Here is a 23,892-nt window from a genome sequence, read left to right as displayed (position 1 = left end):
GGTTTGATAATGTGGTAGCCTTAATCATCATTTAACTCCTTTTTCTGCTTGAACAGTATTGTGTTATGAGGTTAAAACTTTGTACTTATCTACCCATCAGTTTTTAGACTTGGGGACCATTGCAACTAATGGTTTAGTTTTACCAATAGCTCAGCATTATTTTTTGGATTTATTATTGTTGGTATTGACTCTTGTTTTTTATCTTTTTAAGTACTGGGGTTTGAATTCAGGGCCTCATTCTTGAGAGGTAGGCACTCTATTGCTGATCCAGCCCTTGGTTCCCATTGTGGTTGGCATGGTAGACCTACACCACCATACCCAGCTTCTTTTGTTGAAATGGAGACTCAGGACTCTTCTGGCTCTACTGACTTTGAACTGCCATCAGCTGGATCTCAGCCTCCGGCATAGCTAGGATGACAGATATGCACCACTTGCATCTGACCTGTGATGTTTTGTTGTAAATAAAGCTGATGATGAGAGTGCTTAGATTTGTCAGAAGACATAGAATCTAACTGTTTAGGTGCAAATCAAATATTCATAAGTGTTTTGCCTTCACAGGGGCTGTGTTCATTCCCATGATAGATACTATTGAACATTAAGACCTCACAGCTAGCCATTTATGGAATTTATGATTTACACTTCCATCCTCCAAGTCAGATTTTTTTTTTTTTTTTGGTCAGTCATGGGGCTTGAATTCCGGGCCTGGGCGCTGTCCCTCAGCTCTTCAGCTCAAGGCTTTACCACTTGAGCCACAGCGCCACTTCTGGCTTTTTCTGTTTATATGGTGCTGAGGAATCAAACCCAGGGCCTCATGCATGGGAGGCAAATACTTTACCACTGAGCCACCTTCCCAGCCCTCCAAGTCAGAAATGTTTTATGCCCAAGGACACAACCAGAACTAAGCAATATTTTAAGATGCTCAGAAACTTTTGAAAATGGAGTTAGAAATAGAAGGTTGAGTCTGTTGAGTATAAAGGTTCTCTTTAGTGTTAGGGATATGAAGTAAAATAAAACATCTGCTTGCCCTCCAAGATTGTTAGTCTTGGATTGGGCGAGACAGTAAAGTTGTGACTTGATGAGATACTGCATATACTATGCTAGGGCTGCGCTGTGAGCCTGTAGGGATGGTCTCCTTGCTAGGATGTTGGCAGCAGTCATTGACCCCAGCCTTTCTCTTTCTCCTAGCATGGTCAGACACAAAGATGATGGTTATTCTGAGGAAAAGGACATGAAGACCTGTCCCCGTGACTCTGGCTATGACAGCCTCTCGAATAGGCTCAGCATCTTGGACCGGCTCCTGCACACCCACCCCATATGGCTGCAACTGAGTCTGAATGAGGAGGAAGCAGCCAAAGTCCTGCAATCCCAGCCTCCAGGGGTAAGGCCCAGAACCTCGGGAGACAGACACAGGCCAGTAGAGCTGCTACAGTCCTAAAGAGGAACACTGAGAATGGGTTCCAGAAAGTTTTTCCCAAGCTTCTAGACCTTGGTTACAATGTAAAGAAATTCTGGAAACTGTGAAGGCAGCTCTGAGGAATAGATCTCTTCACAATTTGTCTTCATTTGCTCTGTTTCCATGGTAGGTACAGGGCTCAGTGGTGTGTCAGGTCATCTGGGTAAGCAGGAGGAGCTCTTGATAGAGACTCTGAGCCTGACTGGTTGAGATTGGACATCAAGGGTGAACCTGGTTCTGGGGTCCTCTGCTGCCCCTTCTGCTGTCCTTTTATTCTGAGTCTAGGACTCCTCTATAGCCAACCATTCAGCTTCAGAATTTTTACATATGATACCATGTGTATGGTGGCTGCTAATGAGGTAATCCTCTTTTTCTTCAGCTTTCTCAGTGGCTTTCCATATGATTCAAAATCCCATCAGTTTTACCAGCTTCTGATTATCTAAGACCACTGTTTCCTTTTAGGAAAACTACTCCCATAGTGAAAGGTATTAGCTCAGTGGTAGAGTGCTTGCCTAGCATGCACAAGGTCTTCAGTGTAACACACACACACACACACACACACACACACACACACACACATACACACACATACACACACACACAAAACCATAAATGTATAGCTATACCTTAAAAACAAATTCTATTCAGTGATTGGTATGTTCTGTGTTGTCCCAGTATGCTAGTCTCTTGCCCCATGTGGCTATGTACATTCTTCTGACTTAAAGTGAATACAACTGGAAATCCAGTCCCTTGGCTTCCCTAGCCACCTTTCAGTGCTCTTACGACATGCCCATCATTGCTCAACCTTCTACTGGAAAGCACTTGTGTACAATGTCTATTTCTTGTCAAAAGACAAATAACCACAGATAAAATAACACTTAAAACGTGTGACAACAAAAAGAAACTAAGAAGTAGATGGAGAGCAAGAAGAAATTTCATCAGAAGCTGCCTGAGTAATGTCAGGGCACAAAACCAAGCTTTTAAATTTTCCTAAAATCCAGAGAGTATCTATTATCACTCTCTTATAGGTGAGTCTTCCTTTACTTGGTTGTACTTGAAAACAAAAAGAGATGCTGAACAAGCCTGAAATCTGAGATCTGGGCAGAGATTAGGAGGATCTCAGTTCAAGGCCAACTCAAGAAAAATGTTAATGAGACCCTGTCTGGAAAATAAACTAAAAAGCAAAAGGACTGGGGCATGGCTCAAGTGGTAAAACACTTGCCAAGCATGCACAGGAACAGAGTGCTAAATTGAAACTGCATAAGAAGAAAAAAAGAGAAAAGAAGGAAAGGAGGGCAGAGGAGGAAAAAGGGGAAGAGAAAGAGGAGAGGGGAAAGGAGGGGAAAAGAGAGGAGAGACCAAGATTTCTTTTGGAATATGCTGGATGATATCTTTGATCATCTTTGTAGAGAGAATCCCCTCCTGAGATTTCTCCCAACTATCTGCTTTTGCATTTCTACCAAAAATTCTGAAGCAGAGCATTGCCATGTTGCTAGGCAACAATTCCCCTCCCTGTCCAACTCTCCTGGAGAAGGCTATGTCCCTTCCTGTGGAGAAATGCACAGGAACAAGCCAGGCAAGAGTGTTTTCTCCATCTGGGTGGGGCCTTCTTGCATGGACCAGGAAACGGTTGTGTGCAGAAGGATGGTAAGTCATGCAGTCTCTGTCACACCTACTTGGCCCTGCCATTATCTTACATAAGTAGCCTTCAATACTATGGAAATGAATGTGTTTCAGTACAGCTTACTCACAGGAAATGGAGACAGGATGGATTTAGTCTCTAGGCCCATGTCTCATCCTGCAAGAAACACTGTTTGGGAGTGGCTCTTTTAACATCCCCACCTGTGAAGGGAGTAGTGCTTTCTCTCTGGCAGCCAAATGCTGCCTCTCAGCACTGGCCCTTTTTCATAGGATACTACATAAGGAAACCCCTGTTTGATGTTAGGCTGTGCCAAGAGGCATGGAGGACCCAGATAAATGAGCTGGAAGAGTTCCATAAATGTCTCTCTATGGATGCCAGGGCGGGGGGGGGGGGGGGAAGAGCTCACAGGTCTTCTTGGCTCTCCTCTCCTGACTCAATGTTCATGCCCACCTCCTCTCCAATAAAGTAGCTTAGAAAATATGAACTGGGCATAAGAAGAGAAACAAAGGTTTGATGGCAAAGAATGAAATCTGTAGCAAGATAGAGGGACAGAGAAAGGTATCCAAATGCAGAGGAAATACCCTAAGAAACAGGAAACAGGACAGGTGAAGATCTTTAAACAAGGATTTTATACTAAAGAAAGGACTCAGCCAAGGCTGCCTGGCTCCAGGGAGCATTGTTGGATTTGCAGGCCAGATGAGTGGCGCCTCCTTGATTCATGCAGTGCACAACGTCAGATGGTGGTGTATTTATTTCTGCAGGGACAAACACTAGGATGATATCCTGAGTCAGTTTGGTTTAAAGCACATATCTAAAGACAGAAGTAGCAACTAGAGGGAATTATGGAAAAGTGGACTGACTTGTCAACAGACAGCCTCAATGTTAGTTACCCCCTAACTCCAAATGGAGCAGTCATTTGTGTCTGCAGAAGACTGAGCCCTCATGTCTGGTCTTGCCATATGATCCCACTTTGTAAGAGAAGCTAGAAATTCAGGTTTGTAATGCGACAACTAAAACTACAAATCAACTCCCAATTGTTCACTATTAAAAACAAATTCATGACACCATGAGCCAATGAACCCCCAATTCACCCTATGGTTTTGCATGTTACCTGTATTTTAGACATCTATATGCAACAGGGACTGGAGATTGTGGATCTCTTGCATTTTTACTAGGCCAGAAATGCTTCTGCACATTGGGAGATGCTAGGTTCATGAAGAACTTGGGGTCAAAGCCAGTAAGCAAAGCAAGGATGCTTTAGCATGCTCTTAGAACACCTCGGTCTGGCAGCAGAGTGTCCTCCATTAAGCCATACACTTCTGCTGGGAAGGAGGTCTATTCATGGTCATAAGATGAAAGGATAATCATGTTTTCTAGATGTTTCCTAAGCTTGACTTTTTCTTCTTTCTATTAGATTTTCCTGGTTCGTAAGTCCACCAAAATGCAAAAGAAAGTTCTCTCCCTTCGCCTGCCCTGTGAATTTGGAGCCCCACTCAAGGAGTTTGCCATTAAAGAAAGCACATACAGTAAGTAAGCAGTGGCTTGTCAGGGTCAGGACTGGGCTTCAGTAAGGGTCCCCCAGGTCTCCTGGAAGGAACTGAAGCCTTGAGACAGGTAGACATGAGTGAGTCCTGATACTCTGTGACCTATCTCAAGAGCCTCATTTTGCCCATCTGTGCAGTGGGGTGATAGGTGATGGTAACGTCCCAGATATGACTAGGTCAGTTAAACAACCTGCACATCAAGTCTCCAGCCTGCTGCTGGGCATGTGGTAGGGGCTTAATGGAGACTGAATTCCCTGCCTGGTCCCCAGTTAAATAGAGTATGGATTTGGTTCCCTGGTTTTGCTGATGACTAAGCAGCCCCTGAGCCCTTTGACAGGATTACAGCTAAATAAAGCATGTGTCTGCACATCTCTGTGAGTTAATAGTCCTCTGGCAGATGAGCTCCCTCCAGGCAATCACTGTGCAGTCTTCTGTGAAGCGCAGTCATCACAGGTGGAATCTAGGCCGCTGGGTAAATAACTGGCTAGACTTTTGAAGGGAGACGATGTTCAGTAGTATGGCTTTTCTTTCTGCTATTCTGTGGTTGCTGTTTAGTTTTTGGTCATTGGAAAGTGAAGTTTCAGGCTGCCAAGTTTTAAGTAAAAAAGGGAACACGCAGTTCTGATGTACTGCCAGTCTTCAAGAAAGGATCGGAAGATGGGTCTGAACACCAAAGAGGACAGAGGCTTCCGTGCAGATCGTGGGCTTGAAAGCTGAAGGGTGAAGGCAGGAGAGGCAAGTCTGGAAGCATGTCTGAGACCATTGCTCATTTCTTCTCCATCCTGACCCATGTACACCTCTCTTTCTATATTTGAAGAATCTGAAGGTACTGAGGTCAGTTGCAGGGCAGAGATGAGATTAAACTCAACTCAGATGTCAGTGTTTCCCAGCCACATCATCTTTAACTGCTAATCTCTGGAGGGTACATTTCTAGCAGATGTCAAGTATGCTAGCCCCTGTGATCTGCTTCTGGGTCAAGGGTAAAACTAGAACTCACAGGGTCAAGGATGCCAGGGAACTCCATCTACCTAAGAAGGCAGAACTGGCCAGTATTGGAAAATCCATGGAAAGGTAATCCAGAAACAGGTTTCAGATCCACTGTTTTGAAGACAATTAATTAATGGTGAATTTATATTAAACTCATTAAGAGATTCTGAGTTGACATTTAAGTTGGCCAACCAAACAATGACAAATATTATATGTGTGTTATTCTTGATTGTTTATTTGATTGGTTTGTTTGGCTGTCATGTTTTGTTTTTTTGAGACACGGTCTTGCTATATATCCCAGTCTGGTCTTGGAATCACAGTCTTACTGCCTTAGTCTCCTGAGTGCTGAGATTATGGATGAACATACATGACCAGCATAAATTTTTGTTTTTGCTGGAGCAGGGCCTTTCATTCACTTGGCTTGCTTGCTCACTACTGATGCTCTACCACTTAAGCCATGCATCTAGCAAGGTTTTTGCTAGTTAATTGGAAATGAAGTCCTGCAAACTTCTCTGTCCAGGCATAAAAGGCTTCTAACCTTGATCTGCCAAGTCTCAGCTTCCTGAGTAGCTACGATAACAAGTAAAAGCTACCAGCATCCAGCAATAAATCTTCCTATTTTTTTTGTTTGCTTGTTTGTTTTAGTTTAGTACTGGACCTGAGGCTTGAACTCAGGGCCTAGGCACTGTCCCTGAGCTTCTATGTTCAAGACTAGTGTTTTACCACTTGAGCTAGAGCTCCATTTCTGGCTTTTTGTTTTGTTTTGGTGGTTAACTGGAGATAAATGATTCATGGACTTCCCTTCCTGAGGTGGCTTTGAGCCTCAGATCTCAGATCTCAGCCCTCCGATTAGCTGAGATTACAGGTATAAGCCATCAGGGCCTGACCCTCAATGTTTTTAAAAATGTTTCTACTATACAACGTTCACTATGATGAGTGGCCTACAAGCTACTTTCTTTTTCTTCTAGAAGTATAGTCCATTTTTGTGAGTCCTTCCATACTGTCCACTAAGGTCATTGTGGCCATGAGAATTTTCCTCCCTAATATGATAAAACCTCTGTCACTCCCTAATCCACTCCAATGACTTTAAGTGATTAGAAAAATTGATTTGGGCAAATTGTGTATATGTGTGTGTGTGTGTGTGTGTGTGTGTGTGTGTGTGTGTGTGTGTGTGTGTGTGTGTGTGTGTGTGTGTGTGTGTGTGTGTGTGTGTGTGTGTGTGTGTGTGTGTGTGTGTGTGTGTGTGTATGCCAGCACTAAGGCTTGAACTCAGAGCTTAAGTGTACTATCCATTAACTTTTTTGCTCAAGGTTGGTGCTCTACCACTTAAGCCACAGCTCCACTTCTGGCTTTTTGCTGGTTAATTGGCAATAAGAGTCTTATGGATTTGTCTTCCTGGGCTGGCTTCAAACTATGGTCCGCAGATCTCTGAGTAGCTAGGATTACAGGTGCTCAGCTACATACAGTGCTTTCAAGTAAATTATTACATTTTCTAAAAATATCTTACTACTTTTCTGAGAGGTAAAGAAAATACATAGGTGAGAAAACTGAAGTTTAGAGAAGTTAATTTCCCCCAAACAAGTTCCCTCCCAGCTGAACAGGAGAGAGTGTGGTCTACATGCATGTTTGTTGTTTCTCTGCATGTGTCTGTTTATGACACCGTATGTTCAGGGGATGAATGCATGTTACCAATACAAATAAGCAAAATAGTACAAAATAAGCTAAGTGGGGGTAAGAAGTTTGACAAGAAATGTACTCAGTACCTTACATGTGTAACTATAACCCCTCTGTACATCACCTTGAGAATAAAATTAAATAAGCTAAGTAAATAGAGTATCAAGAAGTCTTGGAGTATTGCAATAAGAGCAGAATTTCAGCAGAGATGGACTGGAGGGTGACTGACAAATGCATGAGGATTTGAGATCAAGCCACTCACAGCTCCAGTGCTTAGTTGCTGTACAAAATAGGCTCCAGGCTTACCATGTGGTGATGGCCTCTCATCCTCTTACTCCTGCTCAACGTTATGCTTTGAACTAAAACAAAAAGCCAAAACAAAACAAACTGTTGTGCAACTGAAGCCTGTCTGCCTGGTATGTTTACCAAGCTCCTGAGCATGTGCTAAGCATGAGTCAAGGAATGAGGCTCTGGGCCCCTGACTGTTTACAGCCTGTGTCTGGCCAAACCAGCATCCTCCTCACAGCTGGTTCTGATAAAGCACACAGTAGTTTGTTTTAGGGGCCTGTGCTAGTCCCTTAGACAGCTCTTCCTTCCCCAAATAAACTCAGAGAGACTCAGCTGTTTGATGGAATCTCTCTTTTCCAGCCTTTTCCCTGGAAGGCTCAGGAATCAGCTTTGCAGATTTATTCCGGCTCATTGCTTTCTACTGCATCAGCAGGTAAGCTTTCTTCCTCTCTGTATGAGTTCAAGCATCTGGTTGGTGTGCACCATGCAATCTTGATTGGAGTTGGGAGGAGGGACCCAGGAGGCTGGAAATGTAGTAGATGTTGAAGGAAGGACTGTTTAAAATGTTTACCAAGGCCAGGCTAACGATGGAAAGGACTACCTAATCCCTCCAGATGTAAGGTCTCATCAATGTGATTATTTCTTCAAGCTGCTCTCAGGAGTCACCAAACAGAAAACACACACACACACACACACACACACACACACACACACACACACACATACACACCACAAATACACACACATACAAATGGACACATACACAGAAAACAACCAATGATTCAATCCTAGACTATTTTAAGATCCCTGGTGATATTCTTGAAATCTCTCCAGGGTATGGAGTCTGATTCTACAAATGTGGGTTCCTTAAGCCAACACACAGATTTTTCATGATGGTTTGTCAGGGTGCTTGTGTTCATTTCATAAGTGAAACAATTGTTATAGTCTCCATGAACTGAAGCCTCAAATCAGGATGCTATCCAGTGCCACGATGGTATGAGTTGTAGAAAGCTTTTTATTATGCTCAACAGATTTTTCTTTTTGTCTAGTAATGACAGCTTTTCACACTCAATGTTCTCCTGTGGGGAAGAAATGACACGTTTGTTATCCATAGGTTGGTATTGCCTGCCCCGGTCACCAGAGTTCACTTGGCTTCCTTGACTTTGCTGTTTGCTATTTGGAACCTCTTCAGGGAACTATATCACCAAAGTTCTTTCCAGTGGTTGCAGCTCACAAATCACTCAAAACGAAGCTGAGAAGTTCCTTTGGGTTGAGTTTACTTTAAGGGCTGGCTAGTTTATTTCTCTGGGGCTGAATTAGATACTCATTGTCCCTGGTAACCTAGCCTTGAGGTGACCTGGTGGCCCTGGTGACTGGGCACTGAGCTCTTCTGGCCTCTGTGGCTATACAGTAAATGGCCTGAGGAAGAGGAGGTGCTTTCCAGAGGGAGAATCCAGTGCTGTTCACCTGCAGGAAGAAAATGAGCGCTTTTAGAATGAATGCCCTGTAAGCCCCTCCCATGGTGGGAGGGAGTACCACCTGCTTCTCTGGATTGGTTACTAATCCTTGCAGCCTGTGGAAAGAAATGCGCTTGTAAACATTTAAGTACAACTACTGACAATGAGTAATTTCAGATTAAGAGAACGAAAACATTGTTTAGATGAATACTGCCATTATTTCTTTTTATTTGATCTTTTAAAAATGGGCTAAATAATACATTCCTTCTTAACACACATATAATCACCAGGCATGCTGTAGGCACTGAACGTAGACTGGAGCCATGCTATGTTCACAGTGTCTGAACAGAGCAAAATACATACAGTGTGTGTGTGTGTGTGTGTGTGTGTGTGTGTGTGTGTGTGTGTGTGTGTGTGTGTGTGTGTGTGTGTGTGTGTGTGTGTGTGTGTGTGTGTGTGTGTGTGTGTGTGTGTGTGTGTGTGTATGTGTGTTTTGGGGTGGTGGTGTTGGTACTCAGGATAGAACTCAGGCCTGGGCACTGTCCCTTAGGGTTTTTTGTTTTGTTTTGTTTTTGCTTAAGACTAGCACTCTGTCTCTTGATCCACAACTCTGCTTCTGGCCTTTTGGTGGTTAATTGAAGATAAGAACATCACAGACTTTCCTGCCCTGGCTGGCTTCAAATTGAGATCCTCTGATTTTAGCTTCCTGAGTAGCTAGGCTTACAGGAGTGAGCCACTGGCTCTTGGCCTCTTTTTTTTTTTCAATACACAATCATTTTATTTCCAACCATTATTTCCAACCATTTGGAATTATATTAAAACTTACAAAACTGCCTCCTATGAAAGATTTTAGGGTAATTCTTTATGCTCTGACAAGAAAATGAATATTTTAACATCCCTAATTCCAGAAAGCCAGAAGCACCCCAAATAATATGGTAACTGCTAGCCCTACCCTTTAAAAAAAAGAGGGGGGAATATGTTGTCCAAAGAGAGGACTGGTATAGAGGGACACAAGTCTTAATGAAATACTTCTGAAGGTTTTCGGTTGGTTATTATTCAAATGTGAGTATAATTGGATTGTCCCACAGAATGTGTATAAACCCACAAACCCAACCCATCTACCTTCCTACCTCCCACCCCATCCCAGGGACCCACACCTGGTCTGCTCTACAGCTAGCCAGCTCAGAGGAGACTTTTCATGCTCACATGTCAGCCAGAGGTGAAGCTGGCTGGTGTGTTTACTTTCCATGGATTGAAAACTGTGCTGTGGTTGGGAAAGAGACTTCTGCCTATAAAACCTTACTTGGCATTTGCACAGAATAGATAGCATCTGTCCCTCCTGTTTCAAGTAGGTGGGAATACCTGCTGTCCAGGCAGGGCTGTCTGATAATTAAAGCATATGAAGTGTATGGAGGCCTTTTGGAAATTACAAAGCATGCTCTCACCATCAACTGTTTACAGAAAAAAAAATTCCACCATTGACATTTTACAAGTAGAAAGGCCTGAGATTAATTTTCCTAATTTTTTTCAAAATGCAAAGATACTTGGTCTTGATATTTTTTTTTTCTTTTTTAATGTGACTCATGTGGTTTTGGTGTGAGTTGGTGTGACACAGTCTAGCAAAATACTTTTTGAAATCTTTCCATTGGTTGGTTGTACATCCATGTTTGGAGGTTGCAAGTGTGATTGGATTGTCTCATGCAGTGTATCCAGTATTCATGGGCAAGAGAATTCAAGCACAGGACTGGCTATGTCCAGTTGGATCAGTAGATAGCACAGCTGCAGACACAGCCATCACTCCATACCTCAAGGCTCCCTGCACTGGACTGGGAGCCGCTTTTCAAATCCCATCGAGTGCTAGAACACTTGCAACCCCATTCAAATGCAGAATTCGCTTCAGGGATGGGGCCAACATCCTGCATATCCAGCAAGCTCCCAGTACGAGGACAATGTTGCTGGTCCTCGGGCCACACTTTTGAATACTAAAGAGATGTAGGCCATAATAATTGGGCACTGGGGAGACCTGTGCCGGGTACCATAAGTACATTATCTCTACCCTCTCAGTAACTCTGTAAGTTAGGGTGGAGAAGGATTCAAGGTTCAGACAGCGTAAGGTACTTAGCCATCATCATTTAATCAAAAAGTAGCAGATATGGGATTTGAACCCAAGCCTGCCTTAATGCCACAGCCCCATATGTTGCCACTCAGCTCTGCCAGCTACACACAGGTTGAGAGCCAACACAACTGGTTGTGAGTTCTCTCCCACTATGCCAGACAGACACTCACAGCTCACTTCTGTTCTACAAGTACGGAGGGTTGTGCCCAGAACCTCACCTGTCTCTGTTGGTGAATGATAGTGACCCCAGAAAATAGGAGACATCACAGCTTCCTCCCGGCATGGTAAGTGCTGTTGGCACATGATTATAATCCTCACTATTCAGAAGGCTAAGCTAGAGGAATGATGACAGGATCAAGGCCAGCCAAGGCTGAAAAATCAGGGAGATTCCATATCCAATTAATCAGCAAAAACCTGGGCTGGAGGCATGGCTCAGCTAGTAGAATGCCGGCCACGAGGGGGACAAAAACTATATAAAACAAAAATGAACTAATCTAGACTGTGCATGTTGAAACTCTTGAGTGAAAGATAATAATTTCATTTTTGTCTTTTTGCAAGCTTTCTTATTGGGATCCGTCTCTTTAGTAGGATGTAGGTAAAAGAAAATGTCTGTATGCACACATGTATAGCCACATGTCAATGCTAGATGCTTTCTAGCTGGCATAGTGGGGGAGGCCTTACATACAACATCTAATTTTTTTAAATTTATTTATTGTTATGGTAAAGGTGATCTACAGAGAGGTTACAGTTCCTTAAGTCAGATACCATTTTAATCTTTGAGGAAATCTGTTGCATTTTGTGTTTCTCTTTGAAATGATGATATTATTAATAAATAAAATTAAATAAAATAAATTAAATATTAATAAATAAAATTATAGCATTAATACCAGAAGCAGCTATAAATCATGTTTGTATGTACACTCACTGCGTAAGGCAGTAAGTATATTTCTTTTCAAACAGTGTTACCCCTCCCTCTCAACTCCCCTCTCATTCTACTCCTCTCCCCTGCAAAATTGTCAAGTTCATTTCCAACATAGTAGCTAGTGAGTATTGCTGTTGCATTGGTTCACCTTCTGTCTCACTGTTTGTTGTGATTCCACAACATCTAATTTTCTAGTAGATCAAAGCCTACAACTATCCATTAACGCATGGCAGGTGTGGCTTCCTATCATATGTCATTTAGAAAAATCCAGACTAGTCAGGTGATGTTTCATCTCTGGATACTCAGTTGTTGCTTGTGCTCTTCCCCTTGCTTACCCTATTGTCCAAAGAAAGTAGATTTAATTAGCTGAGTTTGACCATATCAACTTATATTGGCAAGATACTTTGGAATTGCACAGTTCTGTTTCCCATTCACCCTTATTTCAGATTGTAGTCAGGGTCACTGCCCTGACAGGTCACACAGCAGCTTCTATCTACCCCATCCCCCCATCCATAGCTCCACCTGCCTCATCTCAAACAATATACACAGAAGAGAGTGCGCGAAACAACTGGAGCACAGATAAAGGTCTCCTGCACGCCAGATGTGATTTGGGCTGGATATGTTTGGACAAAAATAACCTCCTGACTTCGTGTGAGCAGTATAGTAGAGCTTGGTGATGCCATGAAGTGTCACAGCATTCTTTTCATGGAGTTTACAACTGTTTACACTGTCACCATCTGTCAACAGCTTCAAAGGTTCCAAAATTCTTCAGCCATCCAGATTTAATCTGATTCTTTCTAGAATGCTGCCTCATAATGCCACAAAATAACAAACATTTGGTATCCTTACTCCCTTCAGTAGACATTTTCAAGACATTTTGTGATGACAAAATACAGGCAGAAGTTCCAGGTTTTGTACCTACCTAACTGCACCCCAGACACAGGGGCCTCCTTGCTGTTTTTCATAGTGCTAGGCTTCCTCTGCTTGGAATATTCTTCCCTGCATGGTTTCCTCCTTGGCCATATATCGATCTTCAAACACCACCTGTTCAGGAAGTTTCAATGTTACCCTCCAATACTCATGATTCCCTTCACATATGTAATGCATCAGTGGTGTGTCTCCTGTGTATTCTGTAAATTGAATATTTATTGTCCCTTGGTGTCCGCTGGAATGCAATTCCATACTAGCATACTGATGATTTGTTCTCAGGGAACAATGTCACATCCCAGATGAACAAAAACATTTGTCCAATGAATGAATGACAAATCTTTGTTTATAAAACCAGACCCGCTACAGAATATGTTCAACACCTATCTTGGATAAGTCACCATTGTCAATGAATAATTGTACATGTATGCAAAACCGCTTCCAAGCAAAGGGTTGTGTTGAACCCTGTGGGGAATTCACCAGTGCTTTGTGAATGAAAAGGTCACAAGCCTTGTATATGAAAAGGGTAACTGTCTGTCACATCTGCCTCTGTGCTTTCTGAGGAAGCAAGTCATGGTCCGTGCATTTTACTCAAGACTTGATGCCTTGGCTGTGGCAGGACTCAGCTGTCAGCATGGTTCCTTTCTATTGGGCTGTGTGCTGTGTTGGTGCTGTGTTGTCTGTCACTCTGTGCTGTCTCTCTGCATGTGGCTCTGCTGCCCTTGGAGCCACCTTGCCTGGGCAGCTGTTAATATGAAATAACTTCCAAGAATGGTTGAGGGGCAGCCGCACGTATCACCTGTGAGCTTAAGAAATGCAGGATCTGCAACCTCTGTCCACTCCCCACACCTCCTGAATTACATATGCAATCTAACAAGGGAATTCTTGTGTATGTTAAAGTGAGAGATCTGCCTTCAAATATAGGAGAGAGTTTAGTTTTCAGCACATAGAAGACAATATGTGGTCTCCAATTGGGAAATGTCACAGGTGAAACCAGAAATTTCACTGAAAGCCTGCTGTGTATAAAGATTTAGGATTATCACACATTCCTGTCCAGGGTGTTGGAGCCCGACATTCAGATAGGCATCTAGCAAATTAGTACCTAGTGTTTTATAGGTGTGACAGATCTACCAACATAGTAGCTATTCTCATAATCACTTCCAGCGTTAGCTGCTCAGATGAGAGATTCAAGCATGCTTGTCTCCTGGCCTGTTGTGAGTATGATAGCACTGGCAGTGAGTATTCAGTCTTGCCACCAGTAAAGAGTAGTCATGGTTAGATATGATGTGGTGTGGTTTGTACTTTGGACATTTTAGACCATTTAAAGCACGTCGAGGATGAAAAATGAATGCAACCAGATAGAAATCAGACCCATAATTATAAACATTTTCTTTTTTTCTGAAAAATCAGGGATGTTCTGCCATTCACCTTGAAGTTGCCCTACGCCATTTCCACAGCCAAGACCGAGGCTCAGCTTGAAGAACTAGCCCAACTGGGACTAAGTAAGTGGGTACCCAATCCCAGGTCTACTTTAAAATGAGGTCATAGAGCAAGCTGCATTATTATGGGGCTGGCTACAGCTATGTGGCTGTGCCAATTACACCTATGATATGATTCTAAAGAATCCAACCTTTTAGGTCCATAAGGTCGCTGGATCATGCTTTTTAGGACTTTGTTTTTTCCAGGTCCAATGTTCAGCCAACTCCAAAACTGGTTACTTCCAAATCTCACTGGCTTTATTGTCTGTGGTTTTAGGGGTACCCAGGTGTTGAGATCCTGTTGTATCAACGTAGACCTTTGACATCTGTCAGGGACTGTCTTTTCTTTTAGAATTTTGCCTGAGGGAAGGCAGTGCTTAGCAAAAAGAGAAGTCCATGTGCATATCATGTGTATGGTCTTTAATTTTGAGCGAGACCTGGGAACACACATGGCACCTCTGAGCTTTGTTTTTTGTTTTGTTCGGTTGTAGGGCTTGCACTCTGGGCTTGGGCGCTGTCCCTGCACTCTTCAGCTCAAGGCGAGCGCTCTACCGCTTGAGCCACAGCACCACTTTTGGCTTTCTAGTGGTTTATTGGAGATAAGAGTCTCACAGACTTTCCTGCCCAGGCTGGCTTTGAACCAATCCTCCGATCTCAGCCTCCTGAGTAGCTAGGATTACAGACGTGAGCCACCGGCACCCAGCTCATCTCCGAGCTTTGAGGGATCCAAGCATGAAAGCATCTCAAATAACATCTGTCTTGCTCTCCCTCCTACTGTTAAATTCCCACCCTGCTCTTGTGGGTCATGACCCTTGCCTGGCCAAGAATCCTTGCTTTGATAGCTGGGATTTGCTTCCTCCTCTCTGTCCCCTTACTGATGCTCCAGAGTGCTCACAGTGCTGGCAGGCAGAGGTTGACAATGGATCAAGTCACGTCACATGCCCAGTTGGATTCCTTTGTCCCCTTGCTTTTGAGGAATCTGTGTGGGTTTAGCTTTGAGGAGGGGAAAAATAGCCCTTCCCCTAGATGAAAAGGGGAAAATCTTTTAAGCTCCCTATTTCTTTCTGCAACTTTGATTGCTTCAAGAGGATTGCCACATGTGTCTGATGCCTTTCTGGGTAATAAAATTGGGAAAGAGAATCTTGGGAGGGGAGTAGCAGAACCATGGAAATGTCCCTACTGAAAAGTTATTGATTCTCTTGTGATTAAGTCCTTCCCTCCTTGGAAGAGTAATTAAAAGGTTCCTGAAGTGAATATAATCAACTCTATTATAGGACTTCTTTCTTTCCTTTTTTGTGTTGGGGATCAACCCCAGGGCCTTGCCCAGCACATGATACACAAGTTCTCAACCACTGATGAGGCCTCTCAGTGACATGTACCAGGTCTCTCTTTTCTCTGGTTTAGTAATCAGCATGTAGTATGTGCTCCTTTCATGGCCTGAAGGATGGTGCTTGATCCCAGGTTCCTCACACCTGTAATTCTAGCTACTCGGGAGACTGGGATGTGGGCATCATGGTTCAAACCTAGCTGAGCACACAAATCCACTATATTCACATCTTCAAGTAACCAGCAGAAAAGTCAGACTTGGAAGTATGGCTTCAGTGGTACAACACCAGTTGTGAGCAAAGAAGCCAAACAAGAGCACAAGTCCCTGAGTTCAAGTCCAAGTGCCACTTCTGCCCTCCCATTCCCCTACCACACACACAGAAGAAATAAGATGGTGCTGGTAGCAGGCAAAGATAACAACAAAAGTAGCTTGTTCTAGTGGTCAGAAGTGAATTTCATCTAATGAATAAACATTCAACGTGTGATGCTTAATTGCCCAATATCCATTTAGGGTAGAGACACACATTTTAAAATTCTGCGCCCACTTATTCATCCAGCAAGTATTTCTTAAGGGTTTGCTATGTGGCAGGCAGGATGCCCTACACAAGGGCTTGAAGGTTCATGTGGTCTCCTCCGTTGATTAGTAAGGTTCACAGGCTACATGGGAAGTATAAATACACATGAGAATTAAGTATTCTATGCCTTAAAAGGCCATACAACTGTAATAGTAGAAATCTAAGCAGTGGCCGCCACTGGTAGTTCATGCCTGTAATCCTACTCAGGAGGCTGGAATCTGAGGATTGCAGTTCAAACCAAGCCCAGCAGAAAAGGCTGTGAGACTCTTATTTCTTGTGTACCAAAAAGCCAAAAATGGAGCTATGGCTCAAGTGTTAAAGCACCATCCTTCGGGGGCGGGGGGGTGGGGTGGAAGCTCAGGGACAGCTCCCAGGGCCTAAATTCAAGCCCCAGGACAAGCCAGGAAAAAAAAAATCATCTAAGCAGAGAAACTAGCTCTTCCTAACCCTTCTATGTAGACTAATAGAGGCATAAGATAAGCCTATGTGTAATTCTAAATTTTCTAGTAGTTACATTTTTTAAAAATAGCTATGTATTGAATTAATCTTAATGACCTATTACATTAAATATAATACATACAAAATATAATCTAATATGTAATCAATATAAGCAATTTTAAAAATACTCCTAGTATACTTCACATTCTGCCTATATAATACTAGGTATCTGAAATCCAATGTGTGTGTATGCTGATACTATCGAGATTCAATTCTCAAACGTTCATCAGAAATAGGTGATATGTGTTTATATTTCATTCAGTTGACAGTAGAAAAAGTAGATTCTGATAACTAAATGCCAGTAACTGGCTTCCCAATAACTGAATCAAGCATCCATTTTTAAATTTTATATTAGATGAAATGAAACTGAACATTGAGCTCCTTAGCACCAACTACTTTCCAGATGCCTACTGGCTACCTGTGTCTACTGGCTCTTAGATTGGATAGCCCAGAAGTAGAGGGAAAGGCAGGAAGGATATAAGAAAGGCCTCACACCAACATGAGGCATGTCACCAACACACACAGGATAGGCTGTAGGACTCCCAAGGTAAACTTCTTTCTAGTTCCTTGTGATCAGCCATTCAGAGTCCATAAGAAAACAGCTCAGGTAAACACAGCAAATAAAAGATGAAAGATAAAGAATTAATACAACCTATTCAACTGGAAATTGTAGCAGACATATAATCATCCTCACTGCCTCTCTCAGTTTGGACAGGAAACGGAGGCTTTTCTATAAGAGGAGACCCAGTAACAGAGGGAATGTGTGTTGAATATTTATAGCCCTTAGGAAGGAGGTTATAGGATGAGGAAGGAAGGCCAATAAACCACAAAGATAAATGGTTGAAATTGTACTTAGTATTTGTATAAGCTTGCTGGCGTGTTTTTTTTTTTTTTTCCTTTTTGCTGATGGTACCCATGAGTATTCTTTTCCTCTTCTTTGGGATTTAATGCTGAATATGTTTGAAAAAAAAAAACACAGACACACACAAAAATCAGGCAGATTGTGTAACATCCCCAGGCCCAGCTGCTGCTCCTAGGGTTTAAAAAGGAACTTGGAGGCTCAATTCCATGGTTGGCAGCCTCCACAAAGGGCATCCCAGGAGAGAGAGGCTGATTGGAAAGGGTGGTGTTACTTTCTGAGCTGACTCGGTTTTTGGAAAATAAGTCCAGGAGCCCAGATGGCCATTTCTGAGTTTATACAGTAATTATTTATACAGTAATTATGTTTGTTTTGTTTTAGTTTTTTTTTTCCTTCTGACATACCTGAAGGAAGGTTGGCCTGGAGTCCTCTGATGGTTGGCCAACATTTCTCCAGGACTGAGAGGCCCCTGGAGCCTTCCTGGGAATTCATAGCTGGGCCTGGAAATCCTTATTCCCTTTCCAGTAAAGAAATGCAAGAAAAGCAGAACAGAGCCAGGCACTGGTGGCTCATGCCCATAGATATCTGAGGGTGGCTGCAGTTCAAAGCCATCCTGGGCAGAAAAGTCTGTAAGACTTTTTTTTGGGGGGGGGGTCTGGTCGTGGGGCCTGAACTCTGGGCCTGGGCACTGTCCCTCAGCTCTTCAGCTCAAGGCTAGCGCTCTACCACTTGAGCCACAGTGCCATTTCCGGCTTTTTTTTCTTTTTGCTTATGTGGTGCTGAGGAATCGAACCCAGGGCTTCATGCATGCAAGGCAAGCGCTCTACCACTGAACCACCTTCCCAGCCCCCCATAATACTTTTATCTCCAATTAGCCAGCAAAAAGGTGGAAGTGGAGCTGTGACTCAAATAGTAGGCCCTAGCCTTGAGCTAAAAAGCCAAGAGACAGTATCCAGGCTCTGAATAAATAAATAATAAGAAATAAGAAATAATAATAAGTTGAAAATTAAAAAGCAAAACAAGAACAATGAAAAGAAAGGAGGTGCAGCCTCTCTGCTCCCAAGCCCGTTGTTTTACAGTATGCGTTGTGACTTTTGATTTGTGAAGGAATGGCCCAAGTGTACTGTATTTACATTCTTGTGTTTGCTGGTAATGACTTTCAGATTTTTGGAGCTCCTCAGCTGACAACAAACCCCCAAATCCTCCACCTCCCCATAGGCCTCTCTCCTGGGACCCCATCTGCCCTGCCTCCTCGAGTCAGCTCTGCCTTATAAATGGAGTGCATTCTATAAAAACCAGAACGCCTTCAGAGCTGGAGTGCAGCCAGACCAACGGAGCCTTGTGTTTTATTAATCCTCTTTTCTTGAAAGTGCACAGCCAGGATCTCAGTGGAAGCTTCAAACGGCCCAGCACAAGGACTCCCAATGCGAATGGCACTGAGAGGCCTCGGTCCCCCCCACCCAGGCCCCCACCACCCGCTATTAATAGTCTCCACACAAGCCCTGGGCTGTCCAGGACTGAAACCCAGACGAGCATGCCAGAAACAGTCAACCATAACAAACATGGGAACGTAGCTCAGCTTGGAAGGAAACCAACTCCCATCCCTCCACCCCGCCTGAAGAAGCAGGCTTCTTTTCTGGAAGCTGAAGACAGCGCAAAGACCTTGACCGTCCGTGGGCCGGGGCTGAGCCCAGAGCTGGAGCTGGGCACAGCTGGCCGTGCAGGTGGAGCCCCGCCTGAGGACGCCCCGGGGCATTGCACAAGAGCCCAGCCTCCCTGCTCTGAATCACAGCCTCCATGCCATGGAGGAGGCCGGCAGAGGCTGAGCGACATGAGTCTCTCCACTTCCTCCTCCGACTCCTTGGAGTTTGACCGGAGCATGCCTCTGTATGGCTATGAGGCCGACACCACCAGCAGCCTGGAAGACTATGAAGGGGAGAGTGATCAAGAGACCATGGCACCCCCCATCAAATCCAAAAAGAAAAGGAACAGCTCCTTTGTGCTGCCCAAACTGGTCAAGTCCCAGCTCCGAAAGATGAGTGGGGTGTTTAGCTCTTTCATGACCCCGGAGAAACGGATGGTCCGCAGGATCGCAGAGCTGTCTCGGGACAAATGTACTTATTTTGGATGCCTGGTACAGGATTACGTGAGTTTCCTGCAAGAGAACAAGGAATGCCATGTGTCCAGCACTGACCTGCTGCAGACCATCCGGCAATTCATGACCCAGGTCAAAAATTATTTGGCTCAGAGCTCTGAGCTGGATCCCCCCATCGAGTCTCTGATCCCCGAAGACCAAATTGGTAAGTACTCGTTTCCCCTTCCCCCATCTTCCAAATATAAAAATCTGTTCCCTTATCAAATAGCCTACCTAGTTAGTTACTTGGGATGCAGTTTCTCCAAAGTTGAAAAAGAAAAAAAAGACACAAAAGTCTCACCTCATCTGAATTGGAAAAGCGTAACTTCTTTAGGCAGCTGCTGCGTTACCAGGCTGAAAAACCTTTTCTGGAGTGAGTGATTGGAATTGGACTTTGCTCAAGGATATAGTCTGTGTCACTCTGGTGGTTCCAAGAGGCAGCGGAGGTACTACGGCAGTTAGGTCGAAAGTGTATGTTTCTGTAGCCTGCACAGGTACCCAGGTATTTTTTTCCTGTCTTCTAAGAGGCAGTGGATGTTTTGTTCCGCATTATTTGGGGAGCCAGTTTTCCACAGAGGTGTAGCATATATTCAGAGAATACAAAGATCAGGGAGCCAAAGCCATCCGTTGCTGCCCTGAGCACACCTGGGTACAAACACGAACTCAGTAAGCAGAGCAGGACTTATGCCTAGATTCTGGGACCCTGTCCTTCTGTTCCAAGAGGAATCACACATTACTGGCATTTTGACCCATTTGCTCTGGAGCAAGAAAAAAAAAGTGGGAAAGCCAAATTTATTTGGTATACCTTTAAATAAGTAACATAGTTTGGAGGTCATATGAAAGGCGTTTTCTCTAAAGTCAAGGGGAAATACTTTCTTTATAACCTCATTGAAGGGCTGGATTGTTAATAGTTACTTTGGCAAGTGGCTGGCCAAGGCAAATTTGAATTTGGCAAGCAGCCTTCCCCTACCTCCCCCCCCCCCCCCCCCCCGCCAGAACATTGAAGGGTTTTTTGTTGTTGTTGTTGTTGTTTTAATCAGAAGGTTGACTCTAAAAGGTTAATCTGAGACTTCATTCACTGGGCACTGCAGCCAAAAAGCTTCTAAACATTCCCAAGCAGTTCAGAAGTGAAACCCAAATTTCTTCCTTCTGATTGGGTCTGTTTGTGGAAAGTAGTAAACACTATGTGGTAGAGTATATGAGCATGCACTCTCCTCTCCCGCCCCACCCCCCCTCCCCTTTTCCTTTAAGCAGCTAGTTCATTTGCTCACTGAAAAATCAAAGCCTTGTTTGTTTTCTTGCTGTGGTTTGACTAAGCCCAGATGATAAGGGCGTGGTTGAAGCTAAAGTGAATGGCTAAGAGGAATGGGTCTTTGTAATATGAGTGCCAATTGAGACTTGGTCAGGAGACTTCAGAAGGTGGCAGGAACGATCTACACAAACTGCCTTTTTACCCTGGTCTTCTTACAGCTCCATCTCAAGGGAGACCCGCTCTCAGTATTAACAGGGACCCTGACCTGCATGCAAAGCTTCCTCTCAGGCGCTGCCTGGCACTGATGTCAGGCCTGAGCTATGTGCAGGCAGAGCCAGCCAGCCCCCGGAGGAGGGGCTCCTAAGGGAACAGGACTTCCGCTTTTGCTTCCCTACTGATGTCTTAAGCTCCAATCCAAGGTGGGTCCTGGGAAGGTCTCCCACCAGCTCCTTTTGTAATTAAGTTCAGATAGGGTATTTGTTCTGGGAGCTCAAGGGCTCATTTTCTTCAAAAGCCTGCCAAAAATTACACACATGGCCGCTTTGAATTCCAGATCTAAGGTCCCAGTGAGAAGGGCAGCTGACATATGTGGTGCTTCTCTGAGAAGCCAGGCAGAGGAAGGCAGGGATGGGTACTATGAAGCCATTCCCTCTACGGCTGAAACAACTGGTAGCTAGCAAGGGTTGCACTTGAACTTCTGGGTCATCATAGACCCTGTTTTTCTAACTGTGTCTCTCTATTGCTGCTTATGTTTGTTTTGTAATCAGGAGCCACAGACTGTTGTTACAATAGAGTGACCCCTTGTCGAGATGTTCACAGAACCTCTGGAAACAGTATCATGCTTTTGCATTGGTTGGATTTTGTTGGTTTGAAATCAGGTGTCCCTATATTGATGAGGCTGACCTTGAACTCCTGGACTCCAACAACTTTCCTGCCTCAGCCTCCAGAGTAGCTAGGACTACAAGCATGCACTACCACATCCAACTTGCGTTTACTATTAATAATTATTAATTATTGCTATTTTATCTTTATATAGTTATACAAAGGTATTTCAATTCCGCATATCAATTTATGAGTACAGTGCATCTTGATCAGTGTCACCCTAACTTTGCATTAAGCAGGCAGTTTGTCCTGTTGTTCGCTGATGAAACACCATTCTATTTTGAAAGTATAATGAAAGTGCTGGGCTTGTGAAAGTAAGGGGAAGATCAGGGGAACAGAGGCCGACCCATCACAGGGAAGGAAAATGTGACCCTAATTATTCGAAAGCCAGTCTCCTTATTAGAGAGCGAGTTACTAGATTCAGACTGACAAGAACATTCTAGTTGTCTGTCTTACATACTCCTAAATAAAAGGCTCACTTAGAAAAGTGTTGTAAGCCAGATGCCAGGGGATCATGCCTGTAATCCTAGGTACTCCAGAGACTGAGATCTGAGGATTGCAGTTCAAAGCCAGCCTGGGCAAGTAAAGTCTGTGAGACTCGTAACTCCAATAAACGACCAAAAAAGCCAGAGGTAGAGCTGTGGCTCAAGTGGCAGAGCACTAACCTTGGGGACAGTGCCCAAGCCCTGAGGTCAAGCCTCAGGACTGGCACACACACACACACACACACACACACACACACACACACACACACACACACTTATTGCAAACACATTGGCACCTTTGAGACTCATATATTTCTTTAAATACTGTTAAGGTGTCAACAAAAGGCCAAGATGGATAGAATTTGGATCAGTGGGTACTACTAGGGCACATAGGGAAGCATTCAATTCATCTCAGCTCATTCCTACCAAGTCTCACTGGGAAAACACCAGAGTCTTTCCTCTGAATGTTATCTCCAGAATCTCAAGCCTCCAACTGGCTCGGAACAGGTGTCTACAAATGCTCGTAGGCTTTCTAAGAATGTCAGTGGGATTTCTCTGTTCTAAAAGAAAGCTAGTCCTGTCTTCCGTTACCACCATTTTTGGAGGACCTGGCTCTGAACAAGGAGACAGGAATTCTAGCTTAAAGCCTAGACCGATTTCCCCAACCTCCATTTTGAAGTCAAGCAAGTAGGACTCAGCATTTACTGGAGTTAAGTCCTCACAGGATGAAAGCACAGCTATTCATAGGTGAGAAATGACCTTTTGAATACAGATAGATCTCTTTCATGTATGGAGATGGTGCTATTTTGTCTTTTTCAAAAGGTGTTTCTTCCATTGCAGAAAGGAAAGACAATGGAGGGAAAATTGTTCTAATTCAATCTCATGTACTAACCATGTCCTCGCGAATCAAGCTCAGAAATTAAAACTGCCATGGTAGTGGTTATGTCCTACCGTAGAGAGTTTTGTCTTTAGTTAGATTGTCCTTTGGGAGTACTTCTGCTCAAAAGTCCTGCCATTTTGAGATTCTTGGTCTTGAGATTAATGGTCTAATACCAGCTTGGTGTCCTGGTTGGAGAACTAAGTCAGTGAGGGTGAGATATGGACCAGTTTCTGTGTGACCCAGCTCTTTCTTCCGTCCTGAGCGACTCAGATTACCCCTGGACAGCTGTCACCCCCACCTCCAAAGTAGTATGTGGAGGAATAAACCAGTGTTTTAACCAGAAGCATACATAGTTTTGAGGCCCTACAAAAGGCTCTGGGGTCAGTTCCTTCATGGGGAGAGTGAGTTAGACTCATTACTGTGGGGTATAAGTGTTTGTGACATTACTTATTACCCCAACATTTGGTCCTCATTGGTGGGCTTTCATATCATACCTTCCTTGGTTTGCCCTTT

General features: G+C 43.8%; 1 protein-coding gene and 1 long non-coding RNA gene across 6 annotated transcripts in view; one reads left to right on the top strand and one right to left on the bottom strand.

Moving 5' to 3' along the window:
- The window catches only part of Rin2 (Ras and Rab interactor 2), a 197,271-nt gene that overhangs the window by 146,771 nt on the left and 26,608 nt on the right, over positions 1-23,892 (top strand). For all 5 annotated transcript variants that reach the window (XM_070006668.1, XM_070006667.1, XM_070006669.1 and 2 more), the window contains 5 exons: positions 1,186-1,378; positions 4,510-4,621; positions 7,949-8,021; positions 14,421-14,512; positions 18,910-20,046. In XM_070006668.1, coding sequence (XP_069862769.1) covers positions 1,186-1,378; positions 4,510-4,621; positions 7,949-8,021; positions 14,421-14,512; positions 18,910-20,046 — 1,607 coding nt within the window. The remainder of the gene's footprint in view (positions 1-1,185; positions 1,379-4,509; positions 4,622-7,948; positions 8,022-14,420; positions 14,513-18,909; positions 20,047-23,892) is intronic.
- Positions 8,400-23,892, bottom strand: part of LOC138816681 (uncharacterized) — a 50,133-nt gene continuing 34,640 nt past the window's right edge. The window contains exons 2-3 of the long non-coding RNA XR_011368712.1: positions 13,006-13,127; positions 8,400-9,055 (exon numbers count right to left, since the gene is read on the bottom strand). This is a non-coding gene — a long non-coding RNA (uncharacterized lncRNA). The remainder of the gene's footprint in view (positions 9,056-13,005; positions 13,128-23,892) is intronic.

Source organism: Dipodomys merriami, unplaced genomic scaffold, assembly GCF_024711535.1.
Source record: "Dipodomys merriami isolate MVZ:Mamm:240054 unplaced genomic scaffold, mDipMer1.0.p SCAF_7, whole genome shotgun sequence".
Lineage (NCBI taxonomy): Eukaryota > Metazoa > Chordata > Mammalia > Rodentia > Heteromyidae > Dipodomys > Dipodomys merriami.
Note: the sequence above shows the minus strand (reverse complement) of the source record. Positions and strands in the feature narration are given on the sequence as shown.